The sequence below is a fragment of the Heterocephalus glaber genome, unplaced genomic scaffold, assembly GCF_053883595.1.
Source record: "Heterocephalus glaber isolate CG9 unplaced genomic scaffold, H.glaber_assembly_v1.0 deba00001673, whole genome shotgun sequence".
NCBI lineage: Eukaryota > Metazoa > Chordata > Mammalia > Rodentia > Bathyergidae > Heterocephalus > Heterocephalus glaber.
The window spans coordinates 1,573,978-1,595,329 of record NW_028258410.1 but is presented as its reverse complement, the minus strand read 5'-3'; the positions used below and the strand labels follow the sequence as shown (position 1 = coordinate 1,595,329).

The window sequence follows — 21,352 nt, the reverse complement described above, 5'->3', positions numbered from 1 at the left end:
CATTGGCGGGGCTAAATTTCATTTTAAACATGATAATGCTTAAATGTTTCATCTTATCAATGTAGGAACTAATGGAATATCAGAAGTTTGGAAAAAACCCAAAATATAAATATATGGATTCACTAGATTTCCACATACTTTATTTTATCCATTTATTCTATGCTGAGCTCATGATTAGAGTCCACACATTGGTGCCAATGTCAGCATTTTATTATACTTCTAAAAGGTCCTCTACCTTCTGCTTGTAGCATCCTCTGCTCACTTTAACCTCTGACTGTGCAGAGACCACAGCAGGTCGGCAGACATGGACAACCTCACTGTCTTCACAGAATTCCTCCTCATGGATGTTGCAGGGTCCCAGGAGCTCCAGGTTCTGCAAGGTGTGCTATTCTTAGTGATATATCTGGGAGCACTAACAGGGAATCTTGTGACTGTCATTGTCATCCTGACAGACACACATCTGCACTCTCCTATGTACTTTTTCATAAGCAATGTGGCCTTCATAGATCTCAGCAGCATCTCAGTTATTGTTCCAAAGGCGGTAGTGAATATCTTGATGGGCAGTAAGGTCATATCCTTGAAAGGGTGTGCCTCACAGATTTTCCTGAATATCCTTTGTGGAGCACTGGAGATTGCCCTCCTGGTGGTCATGTCCTATGATCGTTATGTGGCCATTTGTCACCCTCTACACTATGGGCTCATCATCACCCCGAGTCTATGCTCCCAGGCCACAGCTGGCTCCTGGGCCTCTGGTTTGCTCTACTCTGCTATCCACACAGGAGCTCTGTTCAGGCTTCCCTTCACCAAGACCAATGTGATCCAGCAATATTTCTGTGATATACCTCAAATTTTGAGGATTTCCTCTTCAGATGTCCAGCATTCTGAATTTGTAATCCTTGCTATAAGTGTTTGCCTTGCCTTGGTATGTTTTGCCTTTATGTTCTTGTCATATGTTAACATATTTTCAACTGTGCTTAAGACTGCTTCAGGGGAAGCTTGTAACAAAGCCATATCTACCTGTACCCACAGCTGGCCATTCTCCTTTTGTTTCTCATTTCTGGGTCAGTGGCTGTATTAGGCCCCACTGCAAAGAAGCCATCCCTTAAGAATCTTCTGATTGCCATGTTCTACACCATGGTGCCCCCATTCATTAACCCCATCATCTACTGTCTACGCAACAGGGAAATCAATGTTGCCCTGCAAAGAAATTTCAACAGATATTCTTGGTTCACAATCAAGCATTTTCTTGAATAAAACATAAATATTAGTCTATCAGTAGAAAATTGTTTTATTTGCATTAGATGAATGTTTTTAAAACTGGGATATAACCTGTGGATTATCTCCTTTTAAATGTCTGTTTGTTTTTGTTGTCTGTACTTATTATGGTGAAGTATAAATTTTGTTTTCCTTTTCATGTTGAGTTTGTTGTATATTTCATTCTTTTGAAACACCAGAAATCTAGTCTGTACTGACAAAATATTTTGAAAATATTTGAGATGGTTTTGAGCAAAACTCACAGTCAGGCACCATAAAGAGCAAGGTATGCATTATATGTTCCACTTTAATAGATCCCTGTACTATTAACAGAACATCAGGTCCTGGATCTGACTTACCTGGAGAAGCATACTGAGTGGTCCTGTGAGAAGACCCTGCTGTGTGCATTGTGCTCTATGCACTCACCCTTCATTTTGGGCTGGGATGAGTAACACAGTGATTAGATGGGGGGGGGGGGGGACCCAGGGCTGAGGACAGTAAGATCTTGCCAGCCCCTTAGGCTACATTTGCTAAAACCCTTTCCTCATCCAATGAAAATCAAGACACAAAACAACTGACCTTCAAAAAATTACAACTTAGAAGTTTATGTTTTATTTCTCTGGTTTGGATGAAAAAATGCGGGCCATGGTTGATGCATTCAAACTTTGTGGATAAGGAACAAAAGCAAATCAGAGTGTAGCATGGAGATAATTGAAATGATAACTTCTGCTGGAATCTCCTTGGAGAACAGCAGATAATGCTTGTACTGTGTGGTACACTTTTTTTCATCAAATAGCACATACAGATGGATTCACTCAAAATCTAGAGTTTTATTATTCTGACTTCTAAGAGATGAACCTGCAGCATGTGGCTGGCTAACACACACATTGACTATATTGTCTCTCAGAATTGAATTCAATTTTCCCTTCTTTCTCATGGAGAAGCCCTGTCTGGGAAAACCTCAGCATTGAGGCCCTGGTGCCCATTTAGCTCCAATCCAACATTAGAACAACAGGTGCATCAGGCTCCCTGCATTTCCACACTTATTGATCCACACAGAAGCAAGTGTTGTTTGGCCCATGAACCTCCTGTCATGGAGAGCTCATGTCCTGGTGAAGGTCTGGATGGGGCTCACCCTCCTCTGATGCCTGAGATACCTCAACTTTCAAGGTTTCATCCCTGAGAAGTCTACCTATATGTGGCATTTATGTGTTCATATAAGCTGAAAAACTAATTTATGTATTTTTAAATCAAGTATTTACTGCAACCAAGCTAACATATCTACAGTTCTTTTTAAAATGTAATGTTATCTTAGTCATGATAGTTGGTTTCAAGGAAAAAATCCATCTCTAAGTTATATTTAAATGACACTGTTGTAAAGGTAGTGTTAACAATTTTGAATATTTTAATTTAAATTTATTTTCCCCTATTTTTGTCTTTGTTTAGATTTATGTAGATTTTTCTGTGCAGATTATATTCCTCCAGATATTTGAGTGAACAAGAACACTGATTTCTAATATCTGAAGTTAATTTATAAATTACTCTAGTTATTTTTTTTGTTTTGATTCTCTACCTAGCACCTATGATTATTATTAATGGTTTTATAAATTTGTAAATCAGTATTTTTCAACATTTTCAATAGACATATTATTATGTGTCAGAATTTTTCAATTATAATACTCAAGTCCTTTACACTAGGAAACTTTTATTTCTAGTTCTTCTTTGGAGAAATTTCATGTATTTACTTATTTACAACTGATACTCATAGTCATTTAAAGGATGTCTTGTCATTCCTTAAGGTTTACAGAGTGTAATGTTAAAATCAGACTATCAAATCTATCATCCATTCTGCTTACCATTTCTAAGTGTGAACCTGCAACAGCTACTTTTGTTCAGCTATTGAAAATACATCATGCATTACTATGACTGTATATTCACCATTCTTTGCAATGTATCACTAAAGCCTTATCTTACTTTGTGCTTGAAATTTTGCGTACTTTGATCAATATTTCCATTGCCCACTGAACCATCTGTTCCAGGATCTGGTAACAATCATTTTACTCTCTAGATGTACAAATTGAACTTTGTGAGATTCCACATAAAAGTTATTATGCCAGGTGTGTTTCACATAGCATAAGGCCCTCAGTGTTAAGCCATGTTGGGGCAAAAGCCAGAACTTCCCTGTTTTTAAGACTGTATAGTTCCATTCCATTAGTGCATATGCTGGATTTTCTCCCCTTATCTGATGAGGGACACCTAGGTTGCTTCTTTGTCAACAAACCTGCAAGGTAAAAGAGATGGGGATATTTCTCCAGTATATTGATTTCAGTGTCTTGTATACATACAAGGCATGGAATTGCACTATCATATGTGTTTTGCCTTGTATCTAGATGTCCCTATAAAGTCTCATGTTTCATGGATGGTGTATTTGGAGGTGCCTGGAGCTAGGGTGTGTGAATATGGATTATAGGTGTGTGACGACTGGATTTCTCTTTGTGGAGAGTTTTGATCATGAAATATTGTTGGATTTTGTCAAATGATTTTCTGCATTTATTGAGATGATTTATAAAGCTGCTCTTCATCCTATCACTTTTTTGCATCACATTCATTTATTTTATGCATTCAACCAAATTTTCTTCCTAAAAGTAAATCCCAACAGATCATAGTAAAACTTACTTTTATTGTGCTGTTGAATTTGGTTTGCATGTATTTTGTTGGGAGTATTAGATGTATGTTCATGAGGAATACTGCCTGGGCATTTCTTCTCTTGTACTGTCCTTTCTTAACTTTCAGATCAGAATAATGCAGGATATATAACATGAATTAGAAAGAATTCCCTGCAGCACCTGGCCAAGCATTCACAATGTAAGCTCAGACAGGACCTGCAGCCCCAGTGATAAACAACAGACCAGGAACACTAATCCTGCAAAAAAAAAATAATAATAATGCTTACTGTAAGCTTCAAAGAAAGTTAAGTTTCACTATGAAAGTGACTCCTTAAGTGCTGCTGAGACAGCAGACCATTCTTCCTTATGGAATTTTGGTAACTATGGGTTCATTGTGTTATTAGACTACTATGGGTTGACTGAGTTATTGGGTAACTATGGGTTAACTAGGTTACTATGCTCTTTGTACAGTGAACCTGAGTTGCCATTACAACTTCTGTAATCTGTCATCAAAGGAGTGTAAAGGACTCAGAAAATCCTGCCAGAATTTTTGCTCTGCCTCCCTCCACTGCTCTGCTTTATATGAATCCTGCTTGCTATATTCCCAGGGAAGCTCTAATGAGATTAAGCATTATGGATGTAAAAAGAGGTATATGAAGAAGTGCAAATGTCTATTTGGGGCTATGAAGAGTGACAGGAGCCACTTGCTGAGCTGCTGGTATTTAAAGCCACTCTCTGCTCCTATCTTCTTGTTAAGCATGGTCTGTCTGGAGTCCTCACAGTTTCCTGCTTCATTTGATGCATTGGGTGGGAATCTCTAGGGCCTGACATAATCAGTCATGGCTGAGTGCCACCCCAACAAGCAGAACAGGGAAGGTCAGCTGGCCCCAGATTACAAGTTTCTGCTGAGTGCTAGCCAACAGAGTACTTCTGTCATGTGAGAGTCTCCTTGCATGACCAGCCTCTGAGGCACCCTAGCTGGTTGCCTGAGGAGGGCTCACACAGAGAGGACCAATCAGCAGTTAGCAGACCTCTGAATTGTGCTGAGCTTTAGGGGTCCCACTTTGAGAAGGAGATCCAAAGAGGAGTCTCCAAAAGAGAACTGATCAACCTCTGTGTTCCCTGACTAGCTTCTGAAGAGCAGTGAAACCAGAACATTGTTAGCCACCAGAAGGTAGGTCTGGCTGCTGCTGTTGGTGGGTGGAAGTATGTGTTTGGTTGAATGTGCAAGTGCCTGTGTGTGAATGAGACAGACATGGCAATCCTGACTCTGGTCAGGGTGCACAGGGCTGAAGCCAGTGCAGATTCCAGGGCCATCTTCATATGGCTTAGGGCAGCACTTCAGTGACAGCCAGGATCATTGGCCTGCCAGTGCTCAGAGGGACCTAATATCTCCATGAGGAGACTGGCTTGTGATGGACAAAGCAATTGGCATCTTGTTTATTGTCTCTTTCTGTGGAAAGTAAAACCATAAATGAGAACCATAGTAAAAAGACTGCTCTAGTGGTCATGATTAAGAAAAGAAAAAGACACACTAAGAAGGGATGTACTGGAGATTATGGTCAGAAACTTACTCCAGGGGAACTCAAAATCCTTTATGAGACAGAATGACCATTGTTTCAGGTTGGAAGGCCCCCACAAGGCTCATTTAAAAAATGAAACCTTAGTTCACAAAATATAACAAGTTATCAGGATGTGACAGAAAGCCCCAGGCACCCAGATCAGTTCCCTTATGTGGGCTCAGGGTTGCAGCTAGTTCTTTGTCCACCACCTTGTCTGAGAGAACACCTTTCCAAAGTTCTAGTGGTCATAATGGGCCTGTCCAAGCAGGCAAAGACCTGCCAAAACTCCACCCATTTTTGATGGAAATCCAGATGATTTGGCCTTAGATACTCCTGCTCATGTACCAACTTCCCCCTCAAGGGCAAGAAATACCAGACACAGCTTGAAAACCCTCAGCAGCTCTAGAGCCAGGCCCTTCACCTCCAGGTTGGCCCCAAGCCAGCTGCAGCCTCAGAGCCCTGCACCATTTTGTGTCCACTGCACACTAGGTCTGACCTCTGGTTTGGCCCCCAAATCCCATACTGCTTCCCCTGCTTCTATCAGGAGGCCTCATATAACTAAAACTCCCCAGAACTAATTGATATGGGAATGAACCACTTGATTTTGACATTCTCCACTGGGCCTCTCAGGTATAAGACAGCTGAAATCAAGGGGCCACAGGAAAAAGTAAGGCATAAGTCTTTTGCCAGTCTTGGATTTGGAAAATGGGGGGCCACATGGTGGTTCATCAGTTTTTGTACATGTTTGATTGTCCAGTTCCCCTTTTAGGGAGGGATATGTTGGCCAATTTAACTTGATTTTATGGACAGAATAATTCACTTTGAACTGCCACCTCTATGGTTCATCCTGGCTCTGACTGTCCCCTGGAAAAAAAATAAGCAAGTCTCCATGACTGGACAATTCAGATGGACCCCAAGTGGGATTTGGATTTAATTCAAAATGGACTGAGGTGTGCACAAAAGACAAACTACCTGGCCTAGAAACAGACCAGCCCCCAAGCAAAATAAAACCCAAGACCCAGAGACAATTGTGAGAGTTCTTGAGAACATCAGGGTTTTATAAGATATGGATTCCCAACTGCATCATCCTACCTAAGCCCCTTGATAAAGCTACAAATGTGGGCAGGAGAGCCACAAGCATGGGGAAAAAAAAAAACTTCCATGTCTTTCAAAGAAAAGCTTCAGGAAGCTCTGGCACTAGGTCTCTCTGACCTAAACAAGCCTTTCACCCTCTATGTGACTGAAGAAAAGAAGACTGCAGTAGGGGTGCTAGTCTAGACCCTCAGTTCATGGGAATGATCAGCGGCCTACTTCCTCAAGCAACTAGACAGAGTTGTACAAGGGTGGCCTCCCTGCCTGAGGACTCTGGCTGCAATTGCTCTCCTGATGAAAGAGGCTGACAAATTGGCTTTGGGCAAAAACCTCTGAGTGTGGTTACCCTTATAAATGATAAAGGTACCCACTGGCTCACCAGTTCTTCTCAGACACACGACCAAAGTTTGCTCTGTTAAAACTCTCAAATCAGGGTGGAAGCTTGAAACAACCTGAATCAGCCACCTGATTTACCCAGATAGTTGGGTCCCTACGTGATTATTGAGGCCATAGAGCAGGTTTCACATAGAGAAGACGAAAAGATGAAGGGCTGGCTATGCAGTTGTGACTGTAAAAGAGGTTATAGAGTCCTGACCACTGCCACAAGAAACTTCAGCTCAGAAGGCTGAACTCATTGCCCTCACTCATGGAGTAGAGTTTAAAAAGAGAGAGAGGCTACATGTCTGAACAGACTTGAGAGAAGCATTCCTGACCTTGCATGTGTATGGAGCTCACTACAGAGTAGAAGGATTACTTACAACAGGTGCAAAGTGATTAAGTACATTCAAAACAAACTTTGACTCTTGGAAACTGTATGGGCTTCCAAGCAGATAACAGTTGTCCACTGCAGGGGACATCAACAAAAGATCTAAAAAATACATGGACAATGACAGTGGCAACCAAGACCCCAAGGCCACATGTTTAAGGTAAAAGGCTGTGCTCCTTCTCTTGATCTCTTGGGAAAGAAATTTTTTAAAAACAGGTGTATTCATCAGGTGATCTCCAATAGGTAGCACGAGAAAAGGACAGGTGATGTCAGTTTCCAGAGGGCTAAATCTACCACATGGTGCCTCAATTAGTACAAGCCACCATGTAGTGGAAAAATATTAAAGACGCTGCTCAGCTCTTCTATGTTCCTCTGATGACAGCCCTGACAAAACAAGTTGTCTAATACAGTGTCATCTGTCCCCAGAACAACCCAAGAGGACACCAGAAATTCCCACAGGGTTCCAAAAATGGGATGATACCTTTTGAGGACATCCAGGTTGGCTTCACAGATTCACACCAATGTAGAGGTTTCTATTGCCTCTAGGTCACAGTTTGTACCCACTCCAACTAGAAAAAGCTTTCCCTAATTGACTGAGAAAGCCCAAGAAGTAGTACAGAGACTGCTATAGGAACTATTTCCCTGTGATGGGCTTGCTTTAAACATAAGGCTGGACAACGTTCCTGCTATTGTAACAGCAGTGGTCTGAGGGGTGGCAAAGGAATTGGAGATTAATTAAAATTTACATGCAACCTGTTGGGCCCCAGAACGTGGAAAATTTAAAAAGATAAATAAAACCCTAAGGCCAGGTTTAAACAAGCTCTGTCAGGAGACAGGGCTTACTTGGGTTCAAGCCCTACTCATTTCCCTCTTCTGGATGGGATGTACCCTCAAAAGACAGCAGACTGCTCTTCCCATAAGCTTTTATTTCCTGGGCCACTTCCATCCTAAGGGAAATAACCTACCCTATAAGAACTTTAGGAGAACTCCCCTAAAATCATGACATGATTAAGCTGAAAAAGGCTTTCCAGAAGTTAGCCTCCCAGATGCTGGAGAAGACCCACTTTAGCATCTCTAGTCCTCTCCACCCCTTATCCCCAGGTGACTCAGTCTAGGTAAAAGATTAGCATCAAGAAAATCTTAAGCCTAGATACCAGGGTCCAATAACAGTCATGATGACCCCCACAGCAGTTCAAAAGGAAGGGGTCCCCACATAGATCCATCACAGTCAGATAAATAAAGGACAACAACTCATAGCAAAAACATTCCAGAGATACCCACCATGACACCAAAATCATTCTGACACAGAGGGGACCCTCATAGGGCCAGCGATGCTGGCCTCAAATGTGGCAACATCACCAAGAGTCAAAAGCCCTGCTCTAGTCAAATGGGAGGCTGACACATCTATGCACAGCACAAGCCTGGGAAGCCATTCACATAAAGTCACCTTCCTTTAAAATTGTCTGAATGAACTGTCATCCCTTTTTAAAAAAATACTTGTCTCATTAACCTTCTTTTTGATTTTTTTTTTAGTTCTTCTATTGGTACATTTTAGGTACACAATTCCTTTACATCATTGGGTGTTTGTACCTTTACATGATATATCTTGGTTCTTATTTTTTCCTCCTTACTTGTGCACCATTCACCCCCTCCACCCTTCCCTATTTACGTAGATATCATTTCCATTTTTTTTCCTTTTCTCATAGTTTTTCCTTTCTCTATTTTCATTTCCCCTTCCCCTCCCTTCACTCCTTTATCTTTGGACTGTTTTTCCTATTTCAAATTATCATTTATTCATTTTAATCATTTTAATCCTTGTTTACACTATCAGTTTCTCACAGGAGAGAAACTACTCGGTATGTACACATGTGTGTCCTATTTATTTCACTTAAAAGTATATCCTTGATATGCATCCATTTAGCTATAAATGACTCTAGTTTTTCATTCTTTATGGCTGAGTAGTACTCCATTTTATTTAAAAAACCACACTTTCTTTATCTAGTTTCCAGTCGATGGGCACTTGGGCTGCTTCCAAGCTTTAGCTATTACAAACTGTGCTGCTGTGAACTTAGGTGCACATATATCACTGTGGCATAATTCTCTAAATTCTTTGGGGAAGATACCCAGCAGGAGAATAGTTGGGTCAAATGAGATCTCTAGTCCTAGTTCTTTGAGGTATCTCCATACTGACTTCCACAGTGGTTGAACCAGTCTGCACTCCCACCAGCAATGGAGACGGGTTCCTTTCTCCCCACAACCCTGCCAGCATTTGTTATTTGTTGATTTCTTGCCAGCAGCCATTCTTTTTGAGGTGAGGTGGAATCTCAGTGCTGTTTTTATCTGCAACTCTCGAATGATAAGTGATGTTAAACATTTTTTCATATATTTGTTTGCTGCTTTTACTTCTTTGATAAATGTCTGTTCATCTCAAATGTCCATTATTGAATTGGGTCTTTGAATTTGGGGGGTCTGATGTTTTTCAATTCTTTATATATCCTAGATAGTAGTCCTTTGTCTGAGGTACAGCTGCTAAAAATCTTTTCCCATATTGTAGGTTGTCTGTTAGCTTTGTTGATGGTTCCTTTTGCAGTGCAGAAGCTTTTTAATAAGATGAGATCCCAGTTGTTGATTCTTTCTGCTAGTTCCCATGCTGCTGAGGTTTTGTTCATGAAGTCTTTTCCTATGCCAATATCATTGAAGCTTCTACCTAACTTATCATCCAGCAAGTTTAGTGTTTCTGTCTTAATATTTATATCTTTAATCCACTTCGATCTTAGTTTAGTGGATGGTGATAGTTATGGGTCTAGTTTCAATTTTTAGCAGGTTGAAATCCAGTTATTCCAACACCATTTATTAAACAGGGTATCTTTCCTCCAATGATGGTGGTTGGTTCCTTTGTCAAAGATGAGGTAGCTGAGCATGTCTGGAGTTGTTTCTGCATCTTCTAATCTATTCCACTGATCCTCAAGTCTGTTCCTTTGCCAGTACCATTCTGATTTTATCACAGTACCTTTGTAGTATAGTTTCAAATTGGGGATTGTGATACCCCCAGCCATGTCTCTGTTGCTTAGAATTGCTTTAGCTATTCTAGGTCTCTTATGGTTCCAAATCAATTTTTGGATTGTTTTCTCTAGTTCTGTGAAATATATTGTTGGAATTTCAATTGACATTGCATTGAATCTATATAGTAGTTTTGGAAGTATGGGCATTTTCACTATATTGGTTCTTCCTACCCAGGAGCAAGGGATGTCTTTCCATTTTCTTCTATCCTCTTTGATCTCTCTTTTTTCAGAGTGTTGTAGTTTTCAGTGCAAATATCTTTTGCTTCCTTTGTTAGATTGATTCCTAGATATTTCATTTTTTGGATGCTGTTGTAAAAGGAATTACTTCCCTAATTTCTCTCTCAGAGAGTCTGTTATTTGTGTACAAGAAGGCTATTGTTTTTTGAGTGTTGATCTTGTATCCAGCTACTCTACGGAATCTGTCAATTGAGTCTAGATGTCTTCTGGCAGAGTTTTTTGGGTCTTCTATGTAAAGTATCATATCATCAGCAAATAATGACAGTTTAACGTCTTCTTTTCCTATCTCTATTCCTTTTATTTCTTTCTCTTTTCTAATTGCTGTGGTTAATGTTTCCAGAACTATATTGAAGAGGAGTGCTGATAGTGAGCACCCTTGTCTTGTTCCTGATTTTAACATGAAAGTTTTCAGTTTTTGACCATTAAGTATTATGTTGGCTGTTGGTTTTTCATAGATAGCCTTAATCAGGTGAAGATAAAGACCTTCTATTCCAATTTTCTGTAGGATTTTTATCATGAAATGGTGTTGGATTTCATTGAATGCTTTTTCTGCATCTATTGAGATGATCATATGGTTTTTGAGGCTGCCAAGGCCAGTTGGAAAAGCAATAAAAATTGTTTGCTAGCCCTCCCCTTTTTCCTGTGGGTAAGATGTTTTACTGGTATCAGCTGCTTACACTAGAGATATTTAGCTCTTCCATGCCCAAAACAACAAGACAAAGACATCGCTCATTGGGGCAGCCAATAACTGTGACCCCTGCCTACCTGTCACCTGTACAGTGAGCTCTATAATGGCTATTTTGCTTTTTCATACTTACAATAATTGCGACAGAGAAACTGTCAAAACTGCACCCACATCCTTACAGGATCTATAAGCCTAAAGATGGTACCCCCACCCCTCTGCTTCAATCCAGAGATAGAGATCACTTAGGAGTTTAAACTTGTAACTACGTCTAGATTTTTTTAAAAGATTAAAAGTTAAGGTTAATGGCCACCAAGAAAAATATCCAATATTATTGGCCAGTCACTTGGGCTAAAGATAAAATGTGGGGGTATCAGACTCCCATTTATGTGCCAAATAAAAAGGCTATGAGCTGTGCTACATAACCAATAAAAGTGCTTGCACACTAAATCTCATAACTAAAAAACAAAGATTCAAAATATAATATATTTAAATAGATGAACATTAGATTATCTACTAGCCAAAGAAGAGACTACAACAAATTCAATTTGACCAATTAGTGCATACAGATAGACGAACAAGGTCAAGTAATAAAATCTTCACCAAATAAATACAGAAATTAGTGCATATACCAGATCAGATCTTAAAAATAATAATAATAAAATCTAAAAAAAATGTTTAAAGGAGGACTGTCCACTCTAAGAAGTTTTAAAACCGTGTTAAATGCTTTTTAATGTCATTATGGCGATCTGCTTGATCATCTCATGCTTGTCACAGGTATGTGAAAATGTGAGTCTTAAATTCCATGATAAAAATGACTATGGTTCAAAAACAGCCTCTAAGGTGTATAGGCTAAAAGATATCGATCTATAAAAGATTATATAATCATAGGTATTGATGAAATAAAGCATTACAAAAATGATAAAAAGTTAATATAAAAGGTGAGGCTCTTCAATCAGAGCTTCAGTGCAGGGAATGAGAGAGGAGATTACCTCTCCATGTGAAATCTGGCAACTATGGGTTAACTGTGTTATGAGGTAACTATGGGTTAACTGATTTGGGGCATCTATGGGTTAACTAGGTTACTATGCTCTTTTTACAATAAACCTGAATAGCCATGACAACTTCTGTAATCTGTCACCAAAGATGTGTGATGTACTCAGAACATCCTATCAGAACAGTTCAGTCTACTCCTCTCCACTGCTCTGCTTTGTATCAATCCTGCTTGCCCTATTCCAAGGGAAGCTCCAATGGAATTAATCTTCATAAATGTAAAACAAAGCATATAAAGAAGCAAAAACTTCTATTTTGGTCTCTCGATTCTGACAGGACTCATTTGCAGAGCCATCAGGATTAAAAGTCAATTTTTGCTCCTATCTTCATGCTAAGGGGGATCTGCTAGAGTCATCACAGTTTTCTGCTTCACTGCAATATTTACAAGTGGTCAGATCAGAAGCCACTTTGAGAAGAGTCTTAATTGGGTAAGACTGAGTTCCTACAGGAATCAAAATTCACAGAACAAACCCTTCTGTGTCTCTGGTTCACATTACACCAGTGACATTGTAGGAGATGCTCACAAGAGCTGGTTGTGAAAAGAGGGGCTCTTCACAGACTCCCTGAGAGGCTCAAGGTGCAGAGACCTCAGGATATACAGGATTCAGTGGTGGCAGCAGCAAAGCCTTCTGTAGTGAGGACCCAGACCTATTACAGAGAGTTCTCTGAGGTGGCTGGGTCACAATGCTGGGCTGATGTTCTCACTCACAGAAAAGCCCTGTACCTGCAGGGGCTGTCTTCCCACCCTCGATGCCACATTTCAAAACTGAACCCAGTTTTCTGTTTAAGGGTTGGACTGAAGTTTTTCCTCTTTTGTTCTACAGAATAAAATGTTCTCTACAAAATCTACATTTAAATGAACTCCTTTTCAAGCTCTGTGCACAATTCAATGATTTAAAAATGAAATTAATTTTTGCACAAAATAATGAAATGTATAAGTATATCTAAGATACTCAACATGTATATGTGTGAATTTTGGTGACACACACACACACACACACACACACACACAATGCATTAAATGCCATGTTGGTCATACTTCCAGTGGCTCCTACTCAGTTTTATGACCACATCAAAAACCATTTTGTAGTTTATATCTAAACTGTCCCTCTAGAGCCTCATATATTTGGATCTTGACTGGATTATGCATGCTGTTCTCATCAGTGCATTCATGCAGGAGAGTTCAGTAACTGTCCTTCTGAGAAGTGGGGATGAGTTGGAGGTGGTCATTGCAGAAAAACTCTCCTTCCAGCACCTCTTCTCTGTCTCTGTTTCCTGGCTTCCCTGGAGTGAGCACCTCTCCTCTGAGATCACTTCTACCTTACCATTTCTGCTTGGTGCCAGTGAACCATGGACTGAATCATCTCAAATCCATGGGTAAAATACAGTCCTACTCCTCTATGTTGTTAGTGTTGAGTATTTTGTTCCAGCAATGGAAAAGTTGACCAATTCCACCTCTCAATAATTTGTTGTACCTTCTCACAAGGTTTCTACTAGAAATAAAATTATTACACATGAACAGTGTATAAAGAAAACTATGGTCTGTTTGGTCCTAGGAGACACACAGAGTGTGAAAGTTCTGGTGTGGCAGAGGACCTAGGAATTGTGAAACTCAAAGTGCATAGCTCATTCTAAGTGATATTTTACTTTTCCAATTCCTATTTATGAAAAAATAAATTTTATAAAATCCAAATAACATCACATGATGGAAAGCCTGATGTATCACATCATTACATTAAGGAATCTCTTTCTACCTTAGGAGAAATGATATCAAAATATTCACTTCAGAAAATTTTGAGATTTGTATCAGAGATATGCTTACATACCCTGTACTCCTAAACTTTCTCATTTCAACTGAACATTCTCTATTCAGTAAAAACAAACTTCCCATTTGCCTCTTCCTTATTAGAGATAAAATCATTGACATGAAATATATTTATATGAAACATTTGTTTATTAACTGATCTCATAGTTTATATGAATAAGAATATGGTTTATCAAATTATCTCCCTTGTGAATTGTGAACAATAAGATTTCCCTAAGCAAAACATCATTTTCATTAATTAATTTTAGAAAATAATTCAATGAAATGCATTCTATGTTTTCTGAAGAGCTGAAATTTTATGTTTTAGGTAAAATCAGGAGTTTTATTCTACTGTTTCTCTTTATATTATTAAAAATAATGCTTATTCATTACAGAATTGATTTTAAAAATATTTTATAAAACATTCAAGGATATTTCAAATTTGGAAAAATATATAATTCTTATTTTATATTTCAAATAACTTAAATAAAGGACAATGAAAAGTCTCCAAGGCAATTCTATTAGAGGAATTCAGTGCAAATATGAAAATTCAAATTTTTTATACAATTCTCATTGTAGCTTCTTTGGTTAAAAAGTAACTGTCTCTAAAACTATCATGCCATTGTGAAATAATATGGTCAAGAAATTTTTATACACATAGCACAAGAACAATAGTCACCAACCTCTGCATGATGCCATGAGCTACAGTATTTGCTATAAATTAGCAATGTCAATGAGCTATTGATATATTATGTCATCGATAAATTCTTTTATTGTATGGTCTACAATAATTCACTTTCCCAATGCCACAGTTTTGGAATACATTGATTCACTCAATGGTTTAATTATTCATTTAATTACATAATATAATTATTTTTCTAGTTCAATGAAATACAAAGCACCTAAAGAAAAAAGTATAGCCATACTCTGAAGAAATCCTTCAATATTTCTTGCCTATGTTTCTGTTGATTAGTAATTCTCTATTACCAACTGTTGTTTCAGGTCTGTGTAATGGTTTGCATGTGTCTGATGTAGTATTTCAAGTTTAGGAGAAAATATATTGAAAGAAATTTAACCAGACCCATGTGCAAGCCTTTGTTTTTCACCAGAAAAATCATTAATTTAAACTAATAACTGTAAATACTATTTATAGTAGGGATAGTGAAGAAATTAGACATCATTTCTATATATTACAATTACCAGTGGTTTTTTTTGCTGAAGTTTCCACTGCCCCTCTTCCCGAATAATTTACTCATTAAACTCATACTAAAAGTTCCACAATATATTAAACCTATAAGAAATTATCAAAATATATAATAAATATTTAATTTTAAAATTATTACAGTGATTAACCCCCTCATAATATACCCTTCACTTTGAACACAACCACCTTGTTCTTGTCACTTTCTGAAGCAGATCTTCAAGTTCTCTTTAGTGTCTATGGATGAGATCAAATTCACAGTGTATTTCTGATGGATGTCATCCAATGTAAACCAGGCTCATAGAAATACTACTGTTCATCCACCTGATCACTCAGCTAGTCCTGTGTGACTTCTAGCTCTGGCCCAAGGAAAGCATGTTGAATAGATTCAAGGCATCAAGGTAGATGTGATATTACTAAGACACTCAGGAAAGGAGACTTCTGAAACTGCTTCAGAAAGAGGCAGCTATGATGGGATGAGTGTGCTGGAAGCTAGTTGGAGTGTTTTGATGAGAATGAATGACAATGTGATTTTACTGTATTTTTTAAATTTGAGATTCACTGTATATTTTAACCAGAAATTGAATATTATTTTTATTGATTATATTTGTACATTTGGGATATTCAATATAATGACATTCATCATTAGAGATTTGTAACTTTACATAATATACCTTGATTCTTATTTTTTCCCATTCCCCTGCCCTCCATTCAACACCTCCACCCCTCTCTACTTACAAAGACTTTGTTTGCATTTTTCCATTTTCTTATATTAATTCCACTCCCTTCTTTCCTTTCCCCTAACCCTCCCACTTCCTTTTCTCTTTTGCACCTTTTCTTCCCATTTCACATTATCTATTATACATTTTGATCCTTATTTCAACTTTCAGTTACTCATACCAGAGAAACTATTTGGCATGTACATGTGTATACTATTTATTTCACTTAAAACTATTACCTCAATGTACATCCAATTAGCTATAAATGCCTCTCTTGTCATTCTTTATGAATGAGTAGTACTCCATTTTATTAAAAAACACCCCACATTTTATTTATCCAGTCTCCAGGTGATGCACATCTGGGCTGCTTCCAAGTTTGTTATTATAAACTCTGCCACTATGAACGTGGTGCACACATATCCCTATGATTTGGTTCTTTTAATTCTTTTGGAAAGATACCCAGCAGAAGGATAGCTAGGTCAAATTGGACCTCTAGTCATAGTTCTTTGAGGTATCTCAGTACTGATTTCCACAGATTTCTACAATGACTGTGCCAGTCTACACTACCAACAACAGTAGAGCAGGGTTCTTTTTTCCCCACAGGCCAACCAGCATTTGTTATTGGTTGATTTCATGATAGCAGTCATTCTTTCTGGGGTGAGGTGGAATCTCAGGGTTGTTTTCATTTGCATCTTTCAAATGACCAGAGATGTTGAACATTATTTCATGTTTATTTGATATTTCTACTTGTTTGTCTGAGAAATTTCTGTTCATCTCAGTTGCCCATTTTTGGGTTGGGTCTTTAAATTTGGGAGATCTGATTTTTTTAAAATTTCTTTACAGATTCTAGATTTTAGACCTCTGTCTGAGGAACAGCTGGTAAAAATTTTTTCCACATTGTGGATTGTCTCTTCATACTGTTGGTGGTTTCTCTTGCACTGCAGAAGGTTTTGAATAAGAAGAGACCCCACTTGTTGATTCTTTGTGCTAATTCGCCTACAACTGAGGTTTTGTTTATGAAATATTTGCCTGCACCAGTGTCCTCAAGAATTCTTCCTAACCTCTCTTACAGCAGGTTTAGTGTTTCTGTTTTAATATTTAGATCTTTAATCCATTTTAATTTCAATTTAGTGCAAGATGAGATACATAGTTCTAATTTTAATCTTTGGCAAGTTGAAACCCAATTTTTCCAGCACCATGTATTAAAGGGGTTATCTTTCCTCCAGTGAGGGTGTTTGGGTCCTTTGTTGAAGATGAGGTAGCTGAGCATGTTTGGACTTGTTTCTGCATCTTCTTACCTGTTCCATTGATCCTCAGGTCCATTTCTTTCCAAGTACCATGCTGTTTTTATCACAGTAGTTTTGTAGTATACTTTCAAGTTGGGGATTGTGATACCCACTACCTTGTCTTTGTTGTCTAGAATTGCTTTTGCTATTCTAGCTCTCTTCTTTTTCCAAATGAATTTATGGATTATTTTTTCAAGGACTGTGGAGTATGCTTCTGAAATTTCAATTGGGGTTGCATTGAATCTATATACCAGTTTTGGAAGTATGGTCATTTTCACCATATTGGTTCTTCCTACCCTGGAGTAAGGGATGTCTTTCCATTTTCTCATATCCTCTTTGATCTCTTTCTTCAGACAGCTATAGTTTTCAGAGTAGAGTTCTTTGATTTCTTTCATTAGGTTGATTCCTATGTATTTCATCTTCTTGGATGCTATTGTGAAGGGGGTTGTTTCTCCAGTTCCTTTTTCAGTGAGTTTATTGTTCATTTACAGAAAATCTCTTTATTTTTGTGTGTTGACCTTGCATTTAGCTATGCTCCTGAATTTGTTTCAGCCTAGAAGACTTCTGGTGGAGTTCTTGGTTTCTTCTACATAGAGTGTCATGCCATCTGCAAATAACAACAATTTGACTTCTTTGTTTACTATCTTTATTCTTATTCCTTTCTCTTTTCTCATTACTGTGGCTAATGTTTCCAAAACTATATAGAACAGGAGTAGTGATAGTGAACATCCTTGTCTTGTTCCTGATTTTAGTGTGAAGGATTTCAGCCTTTGACCACTTAGCATGATATTGGCTGTTGTTTTTAATAGATGGCTTTTATCAGATTGAGGTAAAGACATCTATTCCAATTTATTTGTATAGTTTGTATCATGAATACATGTTGGATTTTGTTGAATTATTTTTTGAATCTTTTGAGATGATCATGTGGTTTTTGTCCTTGCCTTTATTAATATACTGTATTACATGTATTGATTTACAGATGATGAACCATTCCTACATCCCTTGGATGAATATGACTTGGACAGGTGGTATGATTTTCTTGATGATCTTCTGCATTCTATTTGCCAGTATCTTACTGAGCATTTTAAAAATCTATGCTCATTACTGATATTTCCCTATTGTTTTCTTTTTTGGTTGGGTCTTTCTCTGCTTTTGGCATCAAGATGACTCTTGCTTCCAGGAATGTATTTGGGAGTATTGTTTCCTTTTCAATTTCACTGAAGAGTTTAAACAGTAGTGGCAATAGTTCTTCACTAGGGCTGGGGAGTGGTTCTTCTGCCTGTCTCACAAACACAAGGATCCAAGTTCTATTCCCGGTACCAAAAGAAAAAAATAGTTCTTCTCTAAATGTCTTCTAGAATTCAGCAGTGAAGCCATCAGGGCCTGGGATTTTCTTCGTTGGTAAGATTTTAATTATGTTTTCAGTTGCTTTGATTGATATTGTGTTGTTTACATTTTTTAGGTCTTAGTTCAAATTTGATACTTCATACCTATCTAGGAATCTATCTATCTCTTCGGTTTTCCATCTTATTGGCATATATCTTCTTGAAGTAGGTATTGATGATCCTCTGGATTTCTGCTGGGTCCATTGTAATTCACCTTGATCATTCCTAATTGCATGGATTTTGGTCTTTTCTTTCTTTTCTTGGATAAGGTTCCTAAGGGTTTGTCAATTTTGTGTACTCATTCAAATAACCAACTCTTTGCTTCATTGATTTTTTTGTATTATTCTCTTACTCACAATTGCACTGATTTCTTTTCTGATCTTTATAATTTCTTCCCTTGTATGAGCTTTGGGTTTGTCATGCTCTTCTTCCTCTAGAAGTTTTAGGTTCAGCATCACATTGTTTATTTGAGCTCACTCTGTTTTCCTAATATGAGTATTTACTGCTATGAATTTCTTTGGTAAGACTGCTTTCATTGTGTCCCATAGATGCTCATTTATTTTATTGATATTGTCATTTAATTGTAGTGACTGTCTCATTTCATCTTTAATTCCCTGTGTGTCCCATTGGTTATTCAGAAGTGTGTTGTTCAATTTCCATGTGCTAATGAAATTCTTGCAGATTCTTTTGCTATTGATCTCCAATTTCATCACAGTATGGTCTGATAATATTCAGGAGATAACTTCAATTCTGTTGTACTTATGTAAACACGTTCTATCAGTGAGTACATGGTCAATGTTGGAGAATTACCTGTGTGTAGCAGAAAATAATGTGTATTGTGATTTTGTGGGGTGGAACACTCTGTAAATAGCTCTTAAATTCATTTGTTAAAGAGTTTAATTGAGCTCTAGTATTTTGTTATTTTCTGTTTAGTTGATATATCTATTTGTGACAGTGGGGTATTGAGGTTCCCCACTACTGTTGTATTAGTTCTTATTTGATTTTTTATGTCCATTAGCGGTTGTCTTGTGGGGAGTGGTGTCAGCCAAAAAGCTTCATTTTAATTTTACCCTCTGTTATAAATAGCCAGGAGACTATGTAATGGGGTACCATGTCTCCACTAACTCCGATGTTTCTCTTTAGAGATTGCCCTAGCAACAAGATGAACCTTCTGTAACCCCAGGAAACAAAGTAGCCCATGAGGGCGAGGAGTGTCTAGAAAACTAACAAACAAGGAAGCAGGTGTTTTTTTTTTTTTTTTGTATAAAGGTCATGATTAATGACCTAACTCACTGAGGGTATAAAAGAGAGGTGTAAATAAACTTGCTTGCTCGGTCTTGGGAGCCCTCTCGACTCTGTCTCTTTTCTTGATTTTTCTCAGTCCTCCTTTCCCCCATTCAGGAACTGTTCGACTGGTGACTGCTGGGGCCGCCACATTGTCTGATATAGGTGGGTGCACTAGTATTTGGTATACATGCTTGTCATCACTTCCTCTTTGATTTGTCCCTTTACAAGGATGTAGTGTTCTTCTTTGTCCCACTTAATCAGTGTTAGTTTGAAATCCATTTGATTTGCATATAGGATCACTACTCCTGCTTTTGGGGGCTCTTGTCACATGGAGTATTGTTTTCTACCCTTGATCTTTCAGTCTATGTGTGTGTCTTTTTGAAGTACATGTGTTTCTTGTATGCAGTATATTGTTGGATCTTGCTTCTTGACACATTCTGCAAGTCTATTTCTTTTGATTGGTGAATTGAGATCATTAACATTGATGGTTGTAACTGATATATATTGATTTATCCTTGCCATGACTTTTTCTTTTTGTTGAGTTCTCCCCCTTTTACATTTAATTTCTTATTGTGCCTAATGGATTCATTCTGCTGGGCTTCCTGGGTTGTGGTCCTCACTGTGTTTTCCTAAGTTATTGTTTAATATTTTTTAGAGTGCTGGTTTGGTATTCATGAAGGTCCTAAGATGCTCTTTGTCATTAAAGTATCTTATTTCTGCATCAATTTTGAAAGATAGCTTTGCAGGGTACATCAATCTGGGTCAGAGGTTGTTTTCCTTTAGGGCTTAAAGTATGTAACTCTAAGCTATTTTGTCTTGAGGGTTTGTGCTGTGAAGTGTACTGTGATTCTGATGAGTTTTCTTTGTATGTGATTTGTTTCTTTTCTCTAAGTGCTTGTAGAATTTTGTTTTTCTGTTCAGTTTCTGGAATCTTAACTATTATTTGCCTAGGTGTAGATTATTTTTGGATCATGGCTATTTGGAGTCCTATATTCTTCACTTACCTGTATGTCAAATTATTTTCCTGCATTTGGCAAGTTTTCTGCCATTACTTCTGTAAAGAGCTTTTTTATGTCATTTGCACTCTCTCCTGTTTCTTTGTTTACTTGATCAGTCTTGTTATTCTTCTTTGCATCGTCTAGCAGCTGCTGGATTGAACTCTCATGGTCCCTTACTATTTTTAAGAAATTTTTCTTTTTCTGGTCATTATTTGTGATCCTGTCTTCTGTATTTGAAATTCTATCCTCACATTGGCTCATTCTGTTGCATACACTCTCAATGTAGCTTTTAATCTCC

The 21,352-nt window shown here is 37.9% G+C and overlaps 1 protein-coding gene across 1 annotated transcript in view; it reads left to right on the top strand.

Annotated features, from left to right (window-relative positions):
- The first annotated feature begins 304 nt into the window (after positions 1-304).
- The window catches only part of LOC147822070 (olfactory receptor 14I1-like), a 37,461-nt gene continuing 16,413 nt past the window's right edge, over positions 305-21,352 (top strand). Inside the window, exon 1 of the mRNA XM_087197541.1 lies at positions 305-752. Coding sequence (XP_087053667.1) covers positions 305-752 — 448 coding nt within the window. The remainder of the gene's footprint in view (positions 753-21,352) is intronic.